The sequence below is a fragment of the Polypterus senegalus genome, chromosome 17 (genome assembly GCF_016835505.1).
Source record: "Polypterus senegalus isolate Bchr_013 chromosome 17, ASM1683550v1, whole genome shotgun sequence".
In the NCBI taxonomy this organism is placed as follows: domain Eukaryota; kingdom Metazoa; phylum Chordata; class Cladistia; order Polypteriformes; family Polypteridae; genus Polypterus; species Polypterus senegalus.
The window spans coordinates 30357494-30382194 of record NC_053170.1 but is presented as its reverse complement, the minus strand read 5'-3'; the positions used below and the strand labels follow the sequence as shown (position 1 = coordinate 30382194).

At 38.9% G+C, this 24701-nt stretch overlaps 1 protein-coding gene across 1 annotated transcript; it reads right to left on the bottom strand.

Moving 5' to 3' along the window:
* Window positions 1-718: 718 nt before the first annotated feature.
* LOC120517348 (cytochrome P450 2K1-like) lies at window positions 719-24500 on the bottom strand. The gene is made up of 9 exons (XM_039739594.1): window positions 24260-24500; window positions 17828-17990; window positions 17207-17356; window positions 15801-15961; window positions 13588-13764; window positions 10774-10915; window positions 9090-9277; window positions 4410-4551; window positions 719-1458 (listed from the first exon to the last, which is right to left on the bottom strand). Exons 1-9 carry the CDS (start codon window positions 24458-24460, stop codon window positions 1274-1276), a joined length of 1509 nt encoding a protein of 502 aa, XP_039595528.1. The 5' UTR covers window positions 24461-24500; the 3' UTR covers window positions 719-1273.
* Between the last annotated feature and the right edge of the window lie 201 nt (window positions 24501-24701).

Genomic DNA, 24701 nt, shown 5'->3' with positions numbered 1-24701 from the left:
TCTGACACAATATGTATTTTTACATATTTTGGAGCACTGGAACATTATGCCCCTAATATTGTAATTTTCCCTAAGGAATTCTGAGTTGCAGAATTATTCTGCTTATCAACTTGAGGTTGACTTCTCCTTCAATATCAGCCACTGGAATTTAAGATCAACACTGAGTATTGACTAAAAATCTGCTTAGGAGTGTAAACTAAGAAAGAAATTGTCATTCATGACTTACACTTATTACAAAAATATTTAAAAGTGGAACTTTTATTGTATTTATTAAATGAGGTCTTCTGCTCATGACCTTTCCTACTTCGGTTACTGGAAAGCAGTAGAAACCGTGTGGTGCCCACAAAATAAGCAATGGCATTGAAGGGCTTACTTGAAAAGGACTTCAGCTTACCTTTAAATATTGATGATATCTACTTACATTCCTCATTTCTATCCCATAAATCTATGCATTTTAAATATTTTATCCATTGCACATCATGGGGTTCTGAAGCCTATCCCAGGGTAGTTCCATGCGTGAAAGTCATGGAACTACCTTGGTGTGGACGACAATGCTTCACAAAATATACACACTAACCCTGACAAAGCCCAGATGAATATGGTTTTGTATTTTTTATGATTATATGTCATGCATTGGCAAGTCTGCTTTTTAAATTCACAAATTCGATGGTGTCACCACTTACTCATGCCTGTAATAGAAAGACATTTAACATTCAAATTATAAACTATACTTCACATTTAATATAAGATCATCCATACCATAAAGGAAACCAAGGATGACGACAGTGTTTGCATTTATGTTATATTCAAATTCTGAGCCAGTGCTATTTTGATTATTTTTTTTCTCCAGAGAGTAAGAGTAGAACAAAATTAAACCAACTTTAAAGCTGTGAGTGTTGATTTAAAAAAAGGACTTATACCCTTCATACCCAGTATTATGGAGAGAAAAAACAGCCAGAACTCCATATTGGAATGCAGCAATCACCTTAAAACAGTGAAAAGAATAAGTAGCACCATCACGTACATGAATTACATTTTTACATAATGAGCTGACAAAACCAAATTTTCAATGATAACTTCATCTAATATGTTCTGTAGTTGTAATAAAAAAAGTGTTTTATGCACCAACTTAATGAACTCAAGTGCTAACAATGGCCCTGAAGAGTAAAAAGAAATTCATTTCACTAACAGTCCGAGTAAAAGGTGATGTTTTCAAGTGAGGAAAACCGGCTGCCAAACTTGAGGAAATTCCACTGATTAATACTCCAGGTTGTCACTGAATAACCGCACATAAATCATAGGGTTCTGGAGCTGATGTCACACCAGGAGTAGGAGAAAGATCGAGCTGGTCCTGGGTAACTCCACTGCGTGGCCGGAAGACAAATTTCTGCATTAGCATGGTGAAAAAGAGAAACAGCTCCATTTTGGCTAAGTTCTCTCCAAGACAAGCTCGACGACCTACATATGAGAAAAGTGAAAGAAATTAAAGATTCACCTGATGTGGTGGATGAAACCAGTATTGTGGTTCCAGAAGGAACTCTTAACATGGAGCAGATATTTCACTGTTAAGATGCACAAAATTGCTTCAACTTGGTCAAACCAGGTAAGACAATTAACAGAGGACTTATCCTATCCTGAAGTTGACAGTGTCTGGATAAGTAAGATCGTTTTTATTGAGAAACACAAAGCATAATTTATCAAAACTTAAATCTGATTGCTTTTGGTTTCTATTGTAATAGAAACACTCCCTATCCATTTTCCCTACCCACTTATCCAGAGTAGGGTCAAGGGGTGGCTAGAGTCTATCCCAGCAGTCATTAGGAACAAGACAGGAATGAAACCTGGACTGGGCACCAGCCCAACCGAGACGGAGACACCAAATATTTTTAACATATTATGAGTTATTAAGTATTATTTCCATGTTGCTTTTTACGTTTACATCTTTACATTGCTATCAGTTTATGATGTTATATTTGTATGTAAAGTAGTGTTGTCAATACTTGTGTGGTGACCCCAAAGTGGCATGATGGTGACTGTTTGGGCAGCATGTATATATGAACACTGCAGCTCTTAACAGAATTACTTGATTTAAAACATTTACTAAGTGCAGTTGAGACCTTTTCAGTTTTACTTCATGGTTCACAATCTGTGATTCTGCATTCTCTTTTTGTTCTCAGCAAAGATCAAGATCTATGCTTGACCACAATGGTATTATCTATCCATATCTCTTACAGTGCCATTAATATATAAGTATCTACAATATATACACCATTTCACTGAAAGCAGAACCTCTGGATTTGTTCTTACTATTCCTAGATACATAAAGCCTGTTATTTAATTTCATTTGGCTACTTCTTATATAAGGACAAGGACTGTTTTAGTTCATATATGGACATTCAACGGCTTAAAGAAAAGACTTTATTGATTGTAAAAGAGAATCACCTTTCTTCCATTTGCTTTCATTAAAGAATTTTATGAAATTGATCTCCATTTAGACTTTGAGTTTTACCTGATCTTGCATAATCACTAGATATTATTAAGCTCAATAGGCAAGATATTAGTCACCCCCTGTGTAAGCTCCCCAATATGAATACCACCCTACAAATAGCTTGTTGTGTACTATGGGTTTTGTAAAGTGATGAGGACCAGTGATGTGCAGCATATGTTTGGTTCTGCCTGTGAAAAAATGAGTCACAGACGTGAATGATTGGCAAAAATGGTATACTGGGTTTGACCGTGCCAAAGGGGACTTTACAGGTGTGTCAAATTGCATTGTCTAAAATGTCTTCCAGCTTTGGCGTACATCGCAATCACCTGATAATTGTCGCCAGAATGGTGGTGAAAAGACAGTGTTCAGAGATAGAGACTGTCAACATGTCTCACATATTGCAACAGCAAATAATTCCTACGCGTGTCCCATCTTTTGTTGATTACTTACAAACCTTATGCTTCTGTAAATATAGTTTTAGAACAAACTGTATTCATTTTTATGCTTTGTCCCAAGAGTGAGACTCCATGGGCCCCAGCAGGGTTAAGCTTCCAAGCCCCAAACATGTGGCACTGCTACACGCCAGGTTGGGGGGTTTGGGGGGTGGGGGGGTTTCTGCCCTCTATTTTTCCGGGGGAGGTAATGGTCTGGATATGCTCTCTCCCCCAAAGCTTCCATTATAGGGGCATCTCCGCCATCTGCCACAATATTCAATATAAGATTATTGTTTTAATAGTTCCTATAAAGTGTTTATTTGGCTTGGTTTAATGTTCAACAATTTAACTTCAAAATTAAGATGAGAAGTCTCTAAATAGATGAGTACAACTAAGGCAAATGAAGGTCAAGGATAATCAACTTCTTGGTTATCTAATGTTTCGAGATTCCCAGTTTTTGTCACCATATTGGCACACTGGTTAATGTTGCTCCCTCTCAGCTTCATAAACTTGGGGTTAATTCTCCATTCACTGATTACAGGTGTGGGCTATTCTCCCTGTGCTGATTTGGGTTTACTCCAGGATCTCCCCACACTACAAAGTTCTGAGGTGTCTCTAAATAGGCCCTGTATGAGTGACATTGATGATGTTTGTGAGTGTGCCTATTTGACAAATGCTGGCTCCTACCTCAGACCTGTGTTGGTGACATAGGGTCCAGCTTCAACTAACTCAGTAATGGAGAAGGCAAACTAAGAAAAGGGATTTTTGATTTATTTGAATGCTATCTAAGATTATGTACTTTCATTTAGGATCTTTGCAGCCTTTTCCAAATACTGTATATGTAAAAGTCATTTATCAAAATTCCCTTTCGGAGGCCTACAAGGAAATTGACAAACAAAATGTTATGTAAAATAGCTCAGGTGTTAGTAATGACTAATACAGGAGGGTATTGGAACAAAGTGTCTAATGAGCTACAGAGGAAAACAAAGTTTCTCTGGACTCGGTCTTCTTAAAGTTGGGTGGGGTTAATGAATTTGAAATTACGGCTGTTTACTGATAGAAGGAAGGATGCTGGCACAAGTTGTTAACCGAGACACACTAGAAACTGAAATTTAAGTACTTTGTAAAAGTCTCTTACATAAAGAGCCAAAGATTTGATCAACATGACTATAGTTGGGTGTGCCAGTGATCCTTATTATAAGTATGTGTGTCTACTGAACTTCACCAATAAAACTTCGACTGTATATACTCACTTCAGCCTCTGGGTTCAGAGTTTATATAACTTATACTGGTGAATTAATCTGTACTTCATGCATTAGTTGCTCTTCCAAATAATTATTTCCAAAGTCACTCTCTAAAAATATTTGGGTTGAAGTTTTTTTAAGGAATTATGTGTTATTAGAGAGATGATCACAACAGTCAGTAAAGACCTTTCACTACAAGCTATGGGAAATAAAAGCCCACCATCAAACTGAATACACACTCACCTGCTGAGAAGGGCAGAAAGGCATCCCTCTTGACAAATCTGCCTTGTGTATCCAGAAAGTGGGAGGGGTTAAACTGGTTGGGTGTGGCCCACTGAGTCTTATCATAGAGAACAGAGGTGAGCAGTGGGATTACTGGGGTTCCCTGAAAGAAACATACGTTGACAGCAATATTTATAGTATAATCTTTTCATCAAAGAATTAATTTTGCAATAAACATACTTGAGATTACCATGAAGTAAATATTTGTGTGAAGGTCTTTACACTCCTATGTTCCAAAAACTAGGAATATGATGAAGTTGTAGTCTGACAATCTTATTTATTGCAAGTGCTTCATAGCAGCAACATTTTACAACATCTACTAGTAGTTATGACAAGCCTCTGTACTCTGTATTTAATGCTCGATTAGGTTTGCCAGATCTTGAGTTTCGTGCCTCTGGGGGTTTATATCCGGGTGCCCCAGTTTTCATCCCTCATCTTCAAACACTCTTAACAGCTCCTGGGTGAGTATGAGCATGGATTACATGTGTGCACGAAAGGACCCGGACTTGAACTAGTGACTAGCCATTGGTCAGTTTTTGTCTACTAGGATAGATAGATAGATAGATAGATAGATAGATAGATAGATAGATAGATAGATAGATAGATAGATAGATAGATAGATAGATAGCACTATTTGTCTGAAGGGGACATTCTGCTTCTACAGAAGCTCATGAAATACAAAATATTATAACAAATAGCATTTGTATGCATGCTGAATAAAGCTGGTAAGAAACCTGCATTTCATTCCATGATGGTCTCTTTATAGGAATTAACCAGGGGCCTCATGCATAACGCTATGCGTAGAATTCACACTATAACATGACGTAAGCACAACAGCCGAAATGTGCTTACGCACAGAAAAATCCAGATGCAGGAATCTGTGCGTACTCCAACTTCCACGTTCTTCCGCTACATAAATCCCGATCAGCGTGAAAACTAACGCTCGTGCACGCACTTTATGTAACGCCCCAACTCCTCCCAGAATTACGCCTCTTTGAATATGCAAATCAATATAAATCGCCCTTAAGCTCAGCCTTCTGTAAAAAAGGCAATGACAAAAGCAAGAGGGAAAATAGAAGAATTTCAGCGAATACCAAGTGGAAGCAAGGAAAAACATACTATTTGTTCAAATAAACCGTAGTATAAACAAAAGGAAGTTGATCGACTAACATAGCCCACCATCTGAGTTTCATATGAAAGCTTATTAGGGTACAGAGAAAAAAAAGGCACACAGTGGGGAAAAAGCACAAAATGTCAACTTCAATCTCGACATTTCCACTTTAATCACGTAGTTTATTTTGTAATTAAAGTAGAACATCATAAACTTCATCTTAAAATCGTTTAATTAACCAGTTTCTCAAATCACATCGTAAGTAAAGTAGCACGTTAAATGCTTTGTTTTGTATTTGATCTTCTATGTGCTCTATGTGTGTGAATCACTACTTGCTTCTTAAACCGGCTCTCTTCCTCCGACTGGACACAGAGTCCATTACATTCGTGATATTACAGCTCTCTGAATAACTAAAATACTGAGATGTATACGTGATGTCATTTTCATGATGATAGGAGTTAAAGTACGTTATTAAACATGGGAACATGGTGCCGCAGTGATTGTGCAAGACCTTTGATGAAATAATTTATTGCATAGCCGCCTCATGCTCATGACACAAGCATTTAAATTTTGCAGAAATTTGGCGCTGCAGTTTTAGCTGTGTCATTATTTTGTCTTTCTGTTTTATATTCAATATATATTGGTGTGGCGGCCCCGGGATTTGGCGGCCCTGTGCAGGTGCACAGTTTGCACATGCCTAAGGCCGCCCCTGTAGTACTGTCTCTTTCAAACATACTAACCTCCAATTCCTGTCCTTACTTTTCTTTCTCCAAGTAACCGATCGCCACACAATCAGCTCTGTAATGGACGTTAAGCCATCTGTAAGCTTATAATGCCGATTCTTCAAAACTTTTAAGGAACATTGAAATATCTTCGTAGTACATGTTTAACTATTCTATCCTTCACGCCAGTCCCAGTGAAGCATACAGCACGAGCGGAGAGGAGCGCCAGATCCTTGCTAGCGTAGCAACACTATGTCCTTTAATTATTAAAAATATAGATTACTTAAATGAAGTTAAAGTTTTATCTGTATAATATAATAAGCATATTTTGCTGCATTTCATATTAAAAATGATATTGTCATCATATGTAAATACACTCTTTATAAAGTACTGCAAGTTTACAGTGAGGTGATTGTACTTATAAGTACTAACAGTTCTACAAGGAGCAGCTGATGGACTGATTGAGTGCGTTTAGAGTTCTTGGAATGAAACTGTTTCTGAACTGTGAGGTCCGTACAGGAAAGGTTTGAAGCGTTTGTCATATGAGAAGCAATTCAAATAGGAAGCATGGCTGTGGCAGTGTGTGCTTGATGCTGTATACCGATAATTCTCTTTCTGATCAGCTGTTCCGAGTGGTGCAGTGAGAGTAATATGGAAAAAGATGATCTGCTGTGGCAACCCCTAACAGGAGCAGCTGAAAGAAGAAGAAGAAAGTGCTGTGAGAGTAAAAAACGCTAAAGCAGCTATGGTACAATATTTAGAATAGTTTGACTATTCCGTGGACCATTATTTACAATCAGATGCATTAAACTAATAAACAATATGCGGCTAATTTCAGTGTACAGTATTTATAAAGCCGCATCAGGAAAAGAAAGGATAACCACACAGGAACAGTAGCACCGCTTTGACGCTGGGTGCCGCCAGTCTGCAAAACCAAGTGGAGAACTTGCGTACGACAAGGTATGAGGTACCGTGGAAATGTGCGTGGCTTTATGCCAATTGTAGGTTTTATACATCGCGATTTGAACGTGGAAAACTTCTTGTGCAACATTTTTCTCTGCGTATGCACCGTTTATACATGAGGCCCCAGGTCATTCAGACCCATTAAGAAGGCCTTATAATACTTTTATCAGTAGCCTTTTGCGTTCAGCCATCTTGAATGTTGCCTACTGAACAAGAGCTTGACATGACATTAATTTAGGGACCAACCTCCATATTAATTTATAGGAGAGGTGTGGAAGTGAAATTACCAGTATCTTCATGCTCTATTCCCTGTCCAGTTTTTGGAAAAGCACTGACCTTGGAATAAATATCTCCATACTTTCATGATTTAATAATAATAACAATTATTATTGTTATTAGGCAGCATGGCTGCCTACTATGTAGCCCTGACACCTCACAGGTCCAGAGTCCTGGGTTCAGATCCCAATCCTGGATGTCTATGAGGACTCAGTTAGCTTCTTCCTATCTTGTCCCAAATGACATGCAGGTTAGGTTGATTGATGTGTCAAAATTGGCACTCATATATGTGTGAGTGGGTCATACAATGAACTGGTGACCTCATCAATTTCTGTCATGTGTCCAGCTCTCTTGGGGCAGGCTCAAAAGTCCTGTAACACTGAATTAGATCATGTGGATGTGAGAATTTATTTCTTTGTCTTAGCAAAGTGACTTACATCCAAAATCTTATATATAAACGTCTACGCGTGGAAGTGTGTATGTCTGTCTATCTGGCCTGAGAGTGAGAGTTGGAATCAGGGTAAGGGCTCCACACCAAAGGAAACAGAAACTCGATTAGCCGCTAATACACAAGCAAAGTCAGCATGTCAGCAAAACGAAAAATCCAAAGAAAGAGACGCTCGCTTAGTTGCTAATGCACAAGCGATGCAAGCATGTTGGCAAAAAGAAACCTCCTGGGAGAGAGACGCCCAGAGTAGTTCCTTTCAATTACCTAACATCTCTACATTTCAGTTTTTTTTTCTGACAATTTTAATAGTTTCTAGGACCCCGGGCATTTTACAGCATGGGCTTACACAGCTAGTATGCTATAAATGTTGACAGATATTTTGAAAGTTATAGCACAGGTAGACTAAGTGATTGTCTTAGTGCAATACAGTGGATCATATGCAGTAGTGAAAGTGGCAATTGGCAAGTAGGCTCCTGGAAATGAAGTGAGCTAAATGCAGGCTTTCCATGTTGTTTCAGGACCCCTATGTATGTGTAATCATTACAATGTTGTGCAGCTTTGACTCTGATATGTTGTCAGGCCACACTAGGCCTCAGAGAGTATCTTATCTATTATTCTTTGGCAATTTGAATAAGGTAATAATAACTTTGTTTGTTTAACCAGGGCTCAGAATAATATCGGGGGCAATGTGTTACATTTTTGTAATGTTGCTTTTCATACACATCCTCAGGCATGATCCTGTTTTAACATACAGGCAAGCATAATGTACCTCTTCCTTCATAAATGCACCACATGAACGCATTATACCTTCAGCCATTGCTGTAAGGTATACAATATTTTATCTACATACATAAATAATATTCTATCTAGTTATCGTTTACTGACATGTAAAGGAGAATCACCAAAGTTATCCATTATATCAAAACATTTTACACATTTATCAACATTCAAACACTTGATCATTTTAGCAGTACTATTAACAAGGTCATACAATTAGACATTTTGAGCACTGAATAAATTGTCTGCAATAAAGGAGATTTATTGTACACTCATTCACATTACAGGCAAGGTGAACTCACCTTAGGGAGTTTTTAACCTTGAAAGATCACATTTGAACTCACCTTAGGGATTCTGTAACCTCGAAAAGTCGTGTCTGCTGCTGTCTGATGTAACAGATTCATGGGCACCACATTACTGAATCTCTGGATTTCATGCAGAACTGCATCTGTGTAGGGCATGTTCTTTCTGTCCTCAAACTGCGGGCAGCGCTCTTTTCCGATAACATTGTCAATTTCTCTGTGGACTTTCTCTGATCAAAAATACAAAAATGTCACGCGTATATTATTTATACACACACGTACACTATATGTCAAAAGTTTTAGAACACCCCCATTTTACAAGTGTTTATTGAAATTTAACCACATTCAGACCAGTGAATAACCTGAAATGGTGCAAAGTAAAGCATTAAACTGACAGAGGTTTAAAAAAACAAATTAGGTTACCAAAAACTGAACAATAATGTAATTTTCAGAGTTATACATTTAGGCCATTTTCAGGAAACTAGTCATGAGTTAACAGTTTAAAGCTTTTCTGCAGCAATTAATGTTAATTAAGCTTTGAAAGTTGATAATACAATTCCTACAGGTGTCCCAGCTTTTGTTGATTACTTACAAATCGTCTGACAATACAAAAGCAGTGTTTGAATAAATCCCATTGCTGCACCCTCTGAAGCGTGGTTTGGACAATAATATACTGTACATTGCTATAATAAAGGCAAACAAAAGGCAATTAACAATGGAAGATAAGCCAACCATCCTAACCCTTAAAACTACAGGTCTTTTCTTTGAAGAAACTGCAAAGAGAGCCAAGTGGTCAGTGAGTACAGCTCCCATCAAAAGGAACTTAGAAACTGGAGGAATATGACAGAAACGAGTCTGGCAGACCCAAAGCCACAAAAGAAGTGTGTAAGAGTCACCATCTGCACCATTTCATTTTATTCATGGGAGATGAACTGCTTAAATTTCAATACAAACTGAAAAATGTGGGTGTTTGAAAACAGTTGACCAGTAAGCTGCATATATCATATCTTTTCATATGTTACCAGCAATGTGTGAAAAGCAGGCATTCTATTCTATAGAATGTGCAACGTTTTTAAGCAAATCATGAAATTTCTGTTACTTTAATATGCTATATACTTTCCCTAGGCATTGTATATTATACCTAGGCATTATACAGAATGACTTGCCGGTTTACCTTTCAGCATTGCATAGAATGCCTAGGAAATGCATAAAATTTTCGTTTCATACTTTGATGTTCCATTTCTATAGATTTCCTAGGCATTTTAAATTCACACATAGACGGTAACATATACTGTATACAGTACAGTATATACAGTATATATATATACATATATATATATATAAAACATATTCTGAAGATTCCTTGTAGACACTCTGAATCTACTTGTCCTGAATGAAAATAAAACTGATTTGCATATTCATTTTCTACATTTGTCTACGAGCAACAGCGAGTACATTTGATAGTCTTCAAAACCTCTGAAATCATTCAGTTTGTAATTCAGCAGCTGAGCAAAATACAAAAAATTAACAATATATCAGAAAATACAAGATCCCTTGAGAAATGGTGTTAATTGACAGCTACAAGTGACTGCAGCTGGCGTCGTGTCCATGGCTGATCTGCAGCTTTGAATGGTGTAGAAAACAGACAGATGGATGGGATTAGAGCATCTGGACACTTGTTTTTGGAGGCCATCCTCCTCAAAGGCAAACGGAGCATCACACTCACCCTGCACTTCGGGATATTTCATCATCAGCAGCAGAGCCCAACGGAGGGTGGTAGATGTGGTCTCTGTACCAGCTGCAAACAGGTTTGAGGATACCACAATCATGTTCCTTTCGTTAAAATGTGTTGTAGAGTTTTTAGCCTCCTACACAATTGAAAAAGCATTAAATATAAAAAAAAACAGCAAATACTACTGAAGTGCATTCCAGAGTTTTTAGTTTCCACTTTACTCAGTTGATATACTGAGAAAAATCCAAGTATAAATAAAGGGGGGCTTTCTCTGGAACTAGATTGTTAAATTGGTTTCTGTATTTAAAATTTACAAGCACCATGATCTTGACAGAATCGGTCAAGGGACTATCTAGTCAATCACTGAACAAACTGTGTAAGAAGCATACAAGCAAAAAAATGGAATGGAATTGTCCATACAGTACTTCAGTTTAGTAGTAATTCATGAATTCACTCAATAGAAGATTTTACAATACTGTACAACTGATTGTACTCTGCAATAATATACAATCAAGTACATTAACTTATATTTATTATGTAGACAAATAAATGTGGAGTGAAATTAATTGGAAATTGAATGACATCTTTGTCTTTCAGCTGTTCCCATTAGGGATCATCACAACAGATTGTTTGTTTCCATATCTTCCTCTCCTCTGCCTCTTGTTCTGTTACACCCATCATCTGCATGTCCTCTCTCACTACATCCATAAACCTTCTCTTAGGCATTCATCTTTTCTTTTTGCCTGGCAGTTCTATCCTTAACATTCTTCTCTCAATATACTCAGCATCTCTCCTCTGCACATGTCCAAAACCAACGCAATCTCGCCTCTCTGACTTTGTCTCCCAACCGTCCATCCTGAGCCGACCTTCTAATGTCCTAATTTCTAATCCTGTCCATCCTCGTCACACCCAATGCAAATCTTAGTAACATTAACTCTGCCACCTCCAGCTGTGTCTCCTGCTTTCTGGTCAGTGCCACCGTCTCCAACCCATATAACATACACTGTAGCTGGTCTTACTACCGTCTTGTGGACCTTCCCTTTCACTCTTACTGGTACCCGTCTGTCACAAATCACCCCTGACACTCTTCTCCACCCATTCCACCATTCCTGTACTCTCTTCTTCACTTCTCTTCCACAATACCTATTACTCTGTAAAGTTGATCCCTAGTATTAAACTCATCCACCTTCATCAACTCTACTCCCTGCATCCTCACCATTCCTCTGACCTCCCTCTCATTCACACACATGGAAATTGAATGACATGAACAACTTAAATCATATTCAGCTTGAAACTAAACACATTGAGCCAAATGATGTGAACAAGCTGCACAGATAGAAAGATTGGGTACAGGGGTAGCCTAATGCCTCTGTGCACATCAATCTTAACAGATCTAGGTGTGTGTGTTTCTGTGTGTTCATTCTTTCTCTTCATAATGAAGTATATGCTCTGGTATGGAAACATGCTTTCAGCTGTCTTCACTTATACTTTTCTCTGAGTACGTGTTGGTGTGTGTGGGGGTATGTGGTTGTGTGTGCCTCTGGGTGTATGTACTATACATACAGTATGTATTTAAGTAAATTATGTATCTCAAAAGCTACTTGTACAAAAAATGTGTAAATCAATAGGACTACAAAAATCCCAGCCAAATTAAACAATTTCTACTGAAGTTATCATTGGACATAGGTCAAGCCGTTCATGGAAGATATGGAGATAAGAGGAGGACCATGATCAATAGGCCATGAGCCTGTGACAAGACAAACATTATGCAACTTGTTTGAAGATGACAGGGCAAATTTTTTCAAATTTTATCGTTGCACATGAGTCTCAGCATTTAGGGCAGATATCTCAGAAACTGTGTGTTATAAATTTTTGTATCTTTGCTAGAATGTTTGCATAAAGTGGCACACAGTGGACTACAACGCAGAAGCTTTGAAGATTAACTGGATTCAAAGCCAAAGCACAGCAGTACACCAACGCCAGTTACAATGGGATAACTTAAAGTCATACATTTGCTTTCTTTCCTCCCTCATGCTGTTTGATCACCTTTCAATTGCCTTTTTTCCTGTAATTGTTAGACAAATGTAACTGAATGTAGTCAAAACTGCTGCATGTAATAAACTGAGATTGAGATGAATGAGTCACAGCACACAGAGATGATGTGGTGAAAATTGTCATTTTCCCTTGAGACGCAGTAGTGGTCAGTGTCGAATAGTTGTAAGACACATAGGTCATAAGTCAACGACTACCTGTACTTGTCCTTGTGCTAAAATAGCAGCAGGACTGGGTCGCAGATCAAGAGGCTTCAATTAAAATGCTTTCTAAGAGTGCTAAAGGCAAAAACTAACAGTTAACAAGGACAAAAGTCATTAATTTAATCAACATATAATTAAATGGTGAAAATCATATTTATCAGCTGCAGTGGGCTGGCACTATGCCCGGGGTTTGTTTCCTGCCTTGCACCCTGTGTTGGCTGGGATTGGCTCCAGCAGATCTCCGTGACCCTGTAGTTAGGATATAGTGGGTTGGATAATGGAAGGATGGATGGATATTTATCAGTAAAAATCAACTCTCACAGGTGCAATGCAGAAACCAGCCAGACAGGCAGTCCATTACCGGGCAATCCTTAATATACTTACACCACTTTGTTAAGCCTGGAAGACGTCGATATCCTTTGAGCATAACTTTCATAACCAGCAGTAGAAAAATGTCACTGTGTTTGGTTTACATGTGATACACTACAGACATGGAGTGTACTGAATTATTTGTTCAAAAGAAGGGAAACAAAAGTCTGGCCAAGAGCTATACCTCTTCCTTTTGTCTGGAGATAAATGTGTCAACAAAGCTTCTCAGTTCATTGCTGTCCACGATATCCTTTCGTTTATGATAAACACTCTTAAAAAATTTTCTGTAGTCTATAATATTTTTTGTGGCTTGCTTTTGGACTGGCAAGAACAGTTCCAAGAATGGATAGATGTTGTACAACTGAAACAGAACACAAGACAAGTAATGTATGAGACAATAGTCTTTAATTTTCTATAATTGTTCACCACACACATTTTTTTTTAATGCTGTCATGCATAATCATCAGTCCCTTATGACCCTAAATTGGATAAGTGAGTTAGAACCTGGACGATCCTTGAAGAAGAAGAGAGAGCTGACCGTATCATTCTTCACAAGAGATTTATGGCAAAAGCCAGAAGGCAGCAGGAAATAGAAGCAGAAAATGAACATGAGTTAGATGTCCTGTTACTCAGGGCAGGATGTCAGAAAACAGAGAAAATGACATGTAGATTGGTTCCCAAAGTGGATAAGACTATACGAGAGTTAGTCACACTTATGCTTTTTATATTTTCACACTCAAAAGAATGCCTGATTCTTCCAGGGTCCAACCCAGAGAGCACACGGTGAAGGATGCACTGAAGGCTAACCACCTTTTTTTTGCCTTGATCCACTTGCACTTGCAAAGCCTTTTTGTCATTTGGCTCTCAAATTAACACTCTAATATTTGATTTCATCATACTAGCACAGTGTTTGGAGACTATTGCCAGTTTTTTTTAGTAAAACAGTTTTTAATATAGTTTTTTTTTTATTATTTTTTGCCTCTTTACTCAACGCCATTTCGATTTCCATGGGCGCTGCTGTTTTCTGGTCTGGTTGTCTCCACATTACTGTATAGGAGCCCAGGGATGTGCAGTGAATAACACCACCATCGACACTGTATAAAACTTGATGCTATACATTTCCTGCCATACAAGTTTGAAGATAAAATAAAAAAGTTTGGGGAGTGTCTTGTGCATAGTAATTTGTCTGGTTATTGAACATAAAGCTACCTGTTTCTTCTCTGATTTTGAATTGCATTTCTCAGCTAAACAACAGTTTGAATTGATTTTCCAGTCCTGGTGATTTATAAAATTAATCTGTAGATTCCTCCTGGCCAAAATCCCCTTTTTGTACTGACCTGTTCTTTTTTTGTGTTTTTAAACATTAAGCCCCAAAAGTGATCAAAGTGGTGTGAGGCCTTCAAAAAAGGCAGGGAAGCAGGCTTGAATCCCACCAGCCTACCTAGGGGAGGTACACCAGAAATCAGCCTAGTTTCCACTAGAGTGGATGGCTTGGACCTACATCAGGCCAAAATGCACTTCAAAATCAAAGTTCCAAAAATATACTATGAAGTGTCCTGAAAAACACTCAAATGCCCCAGAAGGGTAAGAATCCCTGTCAACCCCTGGCTTGTATAAAGCAAATCAAAAAAGAAAATATATAAAAGATGTATTTATTGACAGAATAAGAAAAATACAACAAAATTCCACAAAAGCAAATAGGCAGAAGGACTTGCCTGAAAGGCAATCCAAAGCAGATGAGTCCCAATATGAAATCCACAAGAAAATCCAAGAAACAGAAGCAAAAAATAGCTGCATGCCAGAAATCAAAATGAAAGAAATGCGATACTCAGAAATCCCAGCATAATTCACCAGAGCACATTCAAAAGGAACCACACTGGACGATAAATTCTTGTCTGCATTCATAGGGATGGTGTGTATTCCCTTAACAGTAATCCCTGCCTCTTGGGGTTCTACCCACAAAATGTAAGGAACATAAGTGAACTGCAAAACACACATACAGTAGATGCTACATGATAACTAAAAAGATGACAATTAACAGAACAATATAGTTAAAAATAACAGAAATGGAAAGAAATGAACAATACCCAAAATTGAAGACAAAAAGGAGCAATTTAAATATAACCTGAGGAGGATCTCTGGCTTGACCCTAACACATATAAAGACAAAAGTGACAATCAGCTAAAGTCCTGCTTGAAGTGACTAAATAAATATTATTAGATAGATACTGATAAAAAGCAATATTAAATTAAAGAGTGATAAAAATGCAGGTACTGTATATAAGCATTAGAATTAGAATTAGAATGCAGGTATTAGCATTAGAAGGTCAGAAACGACAGGCTACTTGATGGGCATCACCAATAACACAAATTATTTTCACATTCCATGCAAAGGTACCTGCATCTGTGGGCTGGTGACAAGCTGAAGATTTTTATTCAAAATGACCTGAAGATAGAGAAACTGAGGATCTTCATAGTCAAACCTGTCTCCAAAAACAATGGAGCATATGACATTCGAGACAGCAGAGTTGATGATAATTTTTGGATCAAATGGCTGACCTGTAAACAAGTAACAAACACATGAAAAAAAATAAAAGAATGTGTTGAAAAAAGAAATAACTGTTTTATGTGGTCTTTGCATCATACCTTTATGTAGTAAATGCTAACTTTCAATGCTCATGACACGTTCAGAAGTTTCATGGATAAGCCAGCATTTCTCAGCCTTTACGTATTTGCGACCCGAGTTTTCATTACAGTTTTAATTGCGTCCCCCTAGCCCACTAATACCAATTTGTTCTTTTTTAATTAATGATACATCATAGATGCAAATTTTATTATACCTAGTTAACTTTTATCGACATTTATCTAACTCCATATTTATTTTTCTAGTATCAGAATGTAGTTATGTTATTTTGTTTTGGTTTCAATAGATGTATTTTTCATATTTTTGATTGTTGTTTTCTTTTTTTCACATCTTCGCACCCCCCTAGGGGGGCCCACCCCATAGTTTGAGAACCACTGGAGTAAGCCATTAGAGAAGTTCGGTATAAGCAATATCTTCTCTGTATGAACACAAGATTTCTATATCACATATAAGGCTTTTGAAACAAAAATTGCATTGATGAGGGACGCATTCCATAAAGTGGCATGGTTAAGAATTATATAATAATGAGATAAGTATTATGAGGTTACGTGAAACTCTTGCTCTGAAAACAATAAGACAAGAATTTTTTCTTTCATATCCCTCAGCAAGGGATGGTTAATGCTGCTGCCTCACTGATGAACTTATGAAACCATTATTCATATCTCAGCATGGCCTCTCTCTGTGTACGGCTCAGGTCTATGTGGGTTTTGGTCGGGTGCAACACGTTTCTCACATAAACCACAAACCTGAGAATTGTACACACCTGTTACCCTGACAGAATTAAATGATCCCTGAAAATTGATGGATGGACATTCCTTAGTCAGCCACAGCCACGTCAGTACGGCAGTACAGCTCCCTTAGCCATTTCCATTTACAGACGCGTGTGTGCTGATGAACAGTAACTGTATGGCAACATACTAAGCGTTTTGTTAGCCTGAGTGCTACTGAACAAGTTTATATTGCCGTACCCCACATACCGTAAAGCCACAGAACTCCATAAATATTGCTTCAGCACTGATATTAGAATAAATATTTACTTTGATGACTTATATTTAACTTTATATACTGCCGCTCTTTGATGGATGCTGTGTTTGCAGGTTGAGGTCTGCCTTCTACAGTTAAGAGTCTGACAGCTTCTTTTCTTTCGGTTTCCCAGTTACCTTTGTGTGACTTAAAGACCTCTATCAACTTCTGGCATTCTTCAGTGATCCTGCTCTCTACGCTTCTCTTGCCCATGCCAAAATCCCTGAGAGTGGAGAGGGTAAACCGGCGCATTGTCTTCCACGATTCTCCTCGTCCAAAAATTATACCTAAGAAAAGGGTGTAAATAGTAAACTTCTGGGTATACTCAGAAAACAAAAATAAAGATATGAGTATCTGTTGATTAAGATTTGATTATTCTTTCTCATTTTGTTTCTGCTAAAATAATTCAGAATATTAAAAACCTGTATTTTAACTAATGATGATATTATTATTATTATTTTTGACTGATTTCCTTCCATTTGATTTGCAGAAATTTGCATCTTGCTTGCAAATCAAGTCAAGCAGATTCTTCAAGATTAAGCTTGTGGTTGTATGTACAGAGCTCTGCAATTGGGGTGATAGGTTGCTTTGTTAACTGCAAAATGGTAATTCAATTGAATGCCCTTGTATTTTAAATAATAATTATTAGTTATTTCTGGAATTCAATCGTTTGGTTATACAGATAATTAAAAACAAAAGGGACAGAAAAGCAGGAAAGATATTTGAACTGCAGACATGATGTGTCTTTGAGCACCTACCATCTCCGCTGGATGTTTTATTGTGCCAGACTGTCTCTCCACGCTCACCAAAGACATCAGCCTGGTTTACTAAGGCCTCCTTCACTGCCTCGTAGCCAGTCAGAACTAAGTGCTTAATGGGGCCCATGTGGAAGGTGTACACATTGCCATATTTCTCAGAAAGCTAGGTAGTATTTAAAGATAAAGAAAATTAGAGTTTTATTCACCAGTACTTGTTGTACAGGAATTGGGATTGGTAGATTTGGAGCTGCTTATAACATAAAACAACGTCACATACAAGTAAAAGAAATAGCTTAAGTTAAGAAAGAACAAACTTTATACAAAGTTGCAGTGTGAGTGTGTAGTGTGTGTGACATGCACACACATACGTGTACATTTACTGTACACACACACCTTCATACAGTACGTGACAGAACACATGAATATACAAAGAAGACAGACTATGTTACTTGTCTGTGAGGCCTATGGCTCTGGGAAAGGAACCCTACTATTACCCTAGGGTCGGTACCGACCCGTTTTCAAGTTTTAAATGCATAAAAGTACCACATACATTTTGTTTACTGCATCAAGACTTTTTCCATTTTTCTGAAACTTCCATTTAAACAAAAAAAAAAAAATTATTTCTCTAATCAGAAATTCACTGCCTGTGGTCTTACCGGTCGGCCACGACCCAGGGTACAATAAGAGATCATAAAACAATAAATACTGGCCAAACTTAAGTTACAGTATAAACACACTCTCAGCTCACCACTGTCTTCAAAATTTGCCTTTACAGACACAACCACTATTGTGTCATATTGTCCAAAAAAAAAACGGAGTGTGATACTCATGTCCACACTCCACAAGGACACTGCTGTGTCATCAGCAAAAGAGAAAAAGCCCATCATTATTTTGGATTACAATAAAAACAAAGGAGGAGTGGACAACCTGGACAAGCTGACTGCCACCTATACATGCCAGCGCATGACCAGGAGATGGCCAGTGGTATTGTTCTACAATATGCTGGATGTGTCAGCCTACAACGGATTTGTGTTGTGGACCCAAATCCACCAAGGGTGGAATGCAGGGAAGAATCAAAGGCAAAGAATGTTTCTCCAAGAACTCGGGGATTCTCTTATAAAGGGACACATTGAAAAAAGGGAACGGGTCCCCCGAGACCCAGCCGCTGCAGCTGTGGTCAGAGAGCTGCAGACCACAGCAAGCACTCCGTCCACGTCAGCAGGAAGACGAAGAGCTTCAGCACCAGCATCCTTCCCTTTAGCCAGCCCTGCCACAGCCACAGACCCAGACCCAGAGAGGCTGCCAGATTCCAAAAGAAAGCGCTGTCAGGTCTGCCCAAGCAGCAAGGACAGAAAAACCAATTCCATGTGTGCCAAATGCAAGAAATATATTTGCAAAGAGCACACTAAAAATGTCACTTACTGTCCTACATGCACATAGTGTAAACATACAGTAGCAATCCTGCTCCTGGAGAGCTACCACCCTACCACCGTACTACTAATTCTATTGGTTTGATTGTTTGTTTGATCTACATTTTGTAATTTATTTTGTATTTTATTTTGTCTTACTTGTTTGGCTTTGTCTTTGTGATTGAATTAAAGTTCAACTTTTGGAAAAAATACTTTTTTTGCCTTCTTCTTGAAGTAAATATATATGGGTCAAAACCGACCCTAACACCACAGATGTTACTAATATTAATAATATTGATATTGATAGTAATATTATTAAAATAAAAAATTATCTTTTTTTTTTACAGTTGTGTTCTTATACCCCTCAGTAATAGTCAGGTAACATATAAACCTTTGATTTATTTGTATAATTCTCCTGAGGTTTATTTTACCAATTTTTTTGGACTGGGCCATTTTATTGACATCATACGTCTCATCTTCAGAGGGCCACACCAAACATTTTAAAACCTTTTCATGGATAAGGAAGCCTAACAAGGTAACCATGAGGTAAGGAAACAAACTGGATGATAAAAAAATGTTTGAGGGTTGAGGGAGGCTGATTTAGGACACGGGTCGGCACCGACCCGACCGGCCACGCCAAGATAACAGATGGGTGGAAATGCTAGGATAATAGTAGGGTTAAGTGTTTGTTAGTTTTAGTTTGAATTGACTTGACACGTTTACCAGAGGGGAGTTTTTGGAAGAAGCGATGAGCTGGTTGGGAAGAGTCTGTGGTGATCCTTTTGATGTGTTCAATGACATGAGATGTATACACGTCTGCAACAGATGGTAGAGCACAGCCATCAGCAGACGTCGGCTCACAACACGCTGTAATTTATTTCTGGAGTGTGCCGTGGCTGAACCAAACCAGACAACAATGGAGAAGGTCGATTGTACTTTCAGTTATGACTTTGTAAAATTGTACAAGGATTGGCTGGGAAATATTTAATTCCTCTACTTGGTGTAAAAAGTAGAACGATTGCTGAGCCTTCTTAGTGATGGAAGTGGTGTTAATGTCCCAGCTGAGAGCGTTTGTGATAGCTGTGCGAAAAATCCAAAGGATTCCACTATATTACAGTTACTGCAGGATCATTAATTTCTACTGGGAGAGGTTGATTGCTGTTGGCAAAAGTCGATGACCATTTCCACTGTCTTGGTGGTATTGAGGAGCAGGTTATTGGTAGCCCACCGGGACACAAGATGAGACACCTCCTTTCTGTAAGCTGTTTCGTTAACCATTAGTAATTAGTCCAATAATGGTGGTGTCATCAGCAACCTTAATGATTTTTCCTGAAGGATCCGTGGACCTACAGTCATTGGTGTACAGGGAATAGACTAGAGGGGAAGGCACACAGCCTTGAGGGGTACCTGTGCTAATATGGAGACAGTCTGGAAGGTGGGAGCCCACAAAAGCATATTGTTTACGGATTCAGTTCACTTTGTAGAAGTTAAGTAAACAACAGATCAGAGACAATGGTGTTAAAAGCTGAACTAAAATCAACAACCTGTACTATGGTTGTCATAAGTTTTTTTATAGTCCAGTTGCACCTGCACAAAGTGAAGACCCTTGTTAATGGCATCATCCTCAGATCTATTTGCTCAATGTGAAAACTGAAGAGGGTCACGATCATTAGCAGTAACAGACTTCAGATGGGTTAGAGCAAGCCGTTCAAATATTTTCATAAGAACTGATGTAAGAGCAATAGGCCTGTAATTCTTGAGGTGGCAAAAAAAGAAACGTCCCTTTTTCAGGACTGTGTATTTCAACAATAATGTTTTAAAAATCCAAATAACTTTACAGATCTTCATTGTAAATGGTTTAAACAATGTTTTCCATGCATGTTCAATTAACCATAATCAATTAATTAACATGCACCTGTGGAATGGTCGTTAAGACCTTAACAGCTTACAGAAAGTAGGCATTTAAGGTCACAGTTCTAAAAACGCAGGACACTAAAGAGACTTTTCTACCGACTGTGAAAAACACCCAAAGAAAGATGCCCAGGGTCCCTGCTCATCTGCGTGAACGTGCATTAGGCATGCTGCAGGGAGGCATGAGGACTGCTGATGTGGCTAGGGCAATAAATTGCCATGTCCGCACTGTGAGACGCCTAAGACAGCGCTACAGGGAGACAGGAAGGACAGCTGATCATCCTCGCAGTGGAAGACCACGTGTAACAACACCTGCACAGGATCTGTACATCCGAATATCACACCTGCGTGACAGGTACAGGATGGCCACAACAACTGCCCGAGTCACACCAGGAACACACAATCCCTCCATCAGTGCTCAGACTGTCCGCAATAGGCTGAGAGAGGCTGGACTGAGGGCTTGTAGGCCTGTTGTAAGGCAGGTCCTTACCAGACATCACCAGCAACAACGCCTATGGGCACAAACCCACCTTCGCTGGACCAGACAGGAGTGGCAAAAAGTGCTCTTCACTGATGAGTCATGGTTTTGTCTCACCAGGGGTGATGGACGGATTTGTATTTATCAAGGAATTGAGCACGTCTGGGACCTGTTGGATCGCAGGGTGAGGGCTAGGGCCATTCCCCCCAGAAATGTCCAGGAACTTGCAGGTGCCTTGGTGGAAGAGTGGGGTAACATCTCACAGCAAGAACTGACAAATCTGGTCCAGTCCATGAGGAGGAGATGCACTGCAGTACTTCAAGCACCTGGTGGCCACACCAGATACTGACTGGTACTTTTGATTTTGAGGCTCCCTTCATTCAGGGACACATTGTGAAACATTTTTAGTTTATGTCATATGGTGTTGACTCTTTTAGTGTTCATACAAATATTTACACATTAAGTTTACTGAAAGTAAAAACAGTTGAAAGTCAGAGGACGTTTCTTTTTTTGCTGAGTATATATACACATATGAAAGGCACTATATAGTACAGTAGATAGATAGATAGATAGATAGATAGATAGATAGATAGATAGATAGATAGATAGATCCAGTAAGCTAGGGGTGATGTAGACTTTTTTCCAATTGAATACCCTAGTGCCCCCTAGAGGCTACATCGGAAAGTACAGCCAGTTATCCTTTAGATTTAAAAACACCTAAAAAGGGCACGGAAACGTGATAATCTTTTCTACTCAGCATTTTTTAGAGTTCACAAACTAGCCAATATCAACAACAATCCCTGTGACAATGAGAGCACTGAATTAAGTATTGGGTTGCATGACGCCGTGAAACTGAAGTTCAGCCACTGACGTCCTGCAGAAACTGAGCGACACTTATTTGCCTTTTCTCTCAGGTAATGTCAACGCCCTTAAATTTGAATGGGATGAAAGAAGTTATATTCTTGCAAAGCTATGCCATTTTTAAAAAATCAATGCTAATATTTTACACAACACTGGCTTCCCGGGCACTATTAGTTTCTGGATTGCGTCTAATTCTGCCGATATACACTCTAAAAAATAAAGATGTCAAGTAGCTTTTCAGAGGAATGACACAGGGGAAACGATTGTGGTTCCCTAAAGAATCATCTATCTTAAGGTTCCAGGACGAACTTTAATTTATTTAGATCGACAGGTTTCATAGATAACCATGCATAGAAGATAATAGACTTGTGACGCACCAAATGGGTTGCTGATTTCACAGACTACGTTCGGGTCTTCTTGATATAATGGTATCCTGATAGATAGTCCATTATACACTAAAGATTTTTTGAATTTGTCCACTTATTAAGATTTCTCTCTTTTTCAAAGCACACAGGGCCCTTCCCGGAATGAGATATTTTGTCAACCAACGGTCCTAAGAGGAGCCACAAAACTCAGCGATGTGCCATTTTAGAACCGTTATTTTTAAGAGTGTAGGTGCGCTCTCAACCAGGCTGCCAATTAATAGGAAAAAACAGCTCAAAAAAAGTAATACAGTATCTGCCAGTGTTACATTTGCGCTTTAAATGTATATGTGGCTCCACTGTGTTAATTTAAATACAATAATTTTACTGTCATGGCTGGATGGACGGTTGAAAACAAGCCAAACAGGGAAACCCATCTGTACTGTGAATATTTGTCTAATTGATTAGGAAAAAAAACATTGCTCCGTGATATTTTCCATCCATCCATTTTCTAACCCGCTGAATCCGAATACAGGGTCACGGGGGTCTGCTGGAGCCAATCCCAGCCAACACAGGGCACGAACCAGTCCTGGGCAGGGTGCCAACCCACTGCAGGACACACACAAACACACACTAGGGCCAATTTAGAATCGCCAATCCACCTAACCTGCATGTCTTTGGATTGTGGGAGGAAACCGGAGCGCCCGGAGGAAACCCACGCAGACACGGGGAGAACATGCAAACTCCACGCAGGGAGGACCTGGGAAGCGAACCCGGGTCTCCTAACTGCGAGGCAGCAGCGCTACCACTGCGCCACCGTGCCGCCCCCGTGATAGTTTATACTGTTTAATTTGTTGTAAGTTACGTTTGATTGCTTTATCATTTGTAATCTGTGATTGTAAATCCATTAGCTATTATATAGTTTTTCACTTGTGGCAATCATCTTTATCTGTCCTACTACACTTGCTGAACAAACATGCTCTAGTTTAATGTTACTCGATTATGTTTACCTCCTTTGTAAGTCCCTTTGCATTAAAGCGTCTGCAAAGCAAATAAATGTAAATGCAAATGCAAATTATTTCCCCGACGGTTTCAAGTGTCCGTACTGAAGAAAACAACGATGATTATACCTCTGTCTGATGGTTTTGTTTTTTTTTTAATTCGATATACTTTTAATAAGATCTAATACTCTTTTACGGGTATGTTTAATAAGCTATCAAGCCTTTTCCTGGACTGACTAAACGTGGCGCAAAGCAAAAATTAAAGTCCGCCACCATCACAGGCACAATCGGCGACTACGCATTGGACATCCTGGACAGTTCAACTTCTTTACATTTCAAAATGTTTCTGTCGTGAAGTTAACCAAGCAAACTCTTACAGTCTTTGTCCCCGTCAGCCCCGATCGACTCACCTTGTGAAGCGTCTGTTGAGGCATCGTCATGTTCAGGATATTCAGATTTCCGATGATAGGCAGAGGTCGGGGTCCAGGCGGAAAGTTATAATCTGAAGTTTCTGTGGTCTTTTTAAAGAATCGATATATCAAGAGAAGGGAAAGTGCGACAACCAGACACACCGTTAGGGTGTTGGCGAGGAGAAGGCTCATGAGCGACATGGCTCTCAGCTGCACGCGGCGAAGCTTTCAGTCTGTGTGGCTGATCTGTACTTTATACGCACACCTATTGGGGGCGGTGGTAGCTGTGGGTCGGTCATCAGAGACGGCAAACATTCAGCGGCCGCTACCTACTTGGCAAAGTGGGACAAAACTTGAGTTGATTATTTTAGACATTTAGTCAACATATTGTTGGACTGTGTGAAAAATTAATAGAATCAAATGGTTCAGGCATCACTTAGTC

What these genes read in the sequence shown, in the direction of transcription:
- LOC120517348 (XM_039739594.1), bottom strand. Translation starts at nt 24,460, where the DNA reads ATGTCGCTCATGAGCCTTCTCCTCGCCAACACCCTAACGGTGTGTCTG. An exon ending in TAAAACATCCAGCGGAGATG is followed by an intron (nt 17,357 to 17,827) that starts GTAGGTGCTCAA and finishes CCCTTTTCTTAG; the next exon opens with GTATAATTTTTGGACGAGGA. An exon ending in GAAATATCCCGAAGTGCAGG is followed by an intron (nt 9,278 to 10,773) that starts GTGAGTGTGATG and finishes ATTTTTGATCAG; the next exon opens with AGAAAGTCCACAGAGAAATT.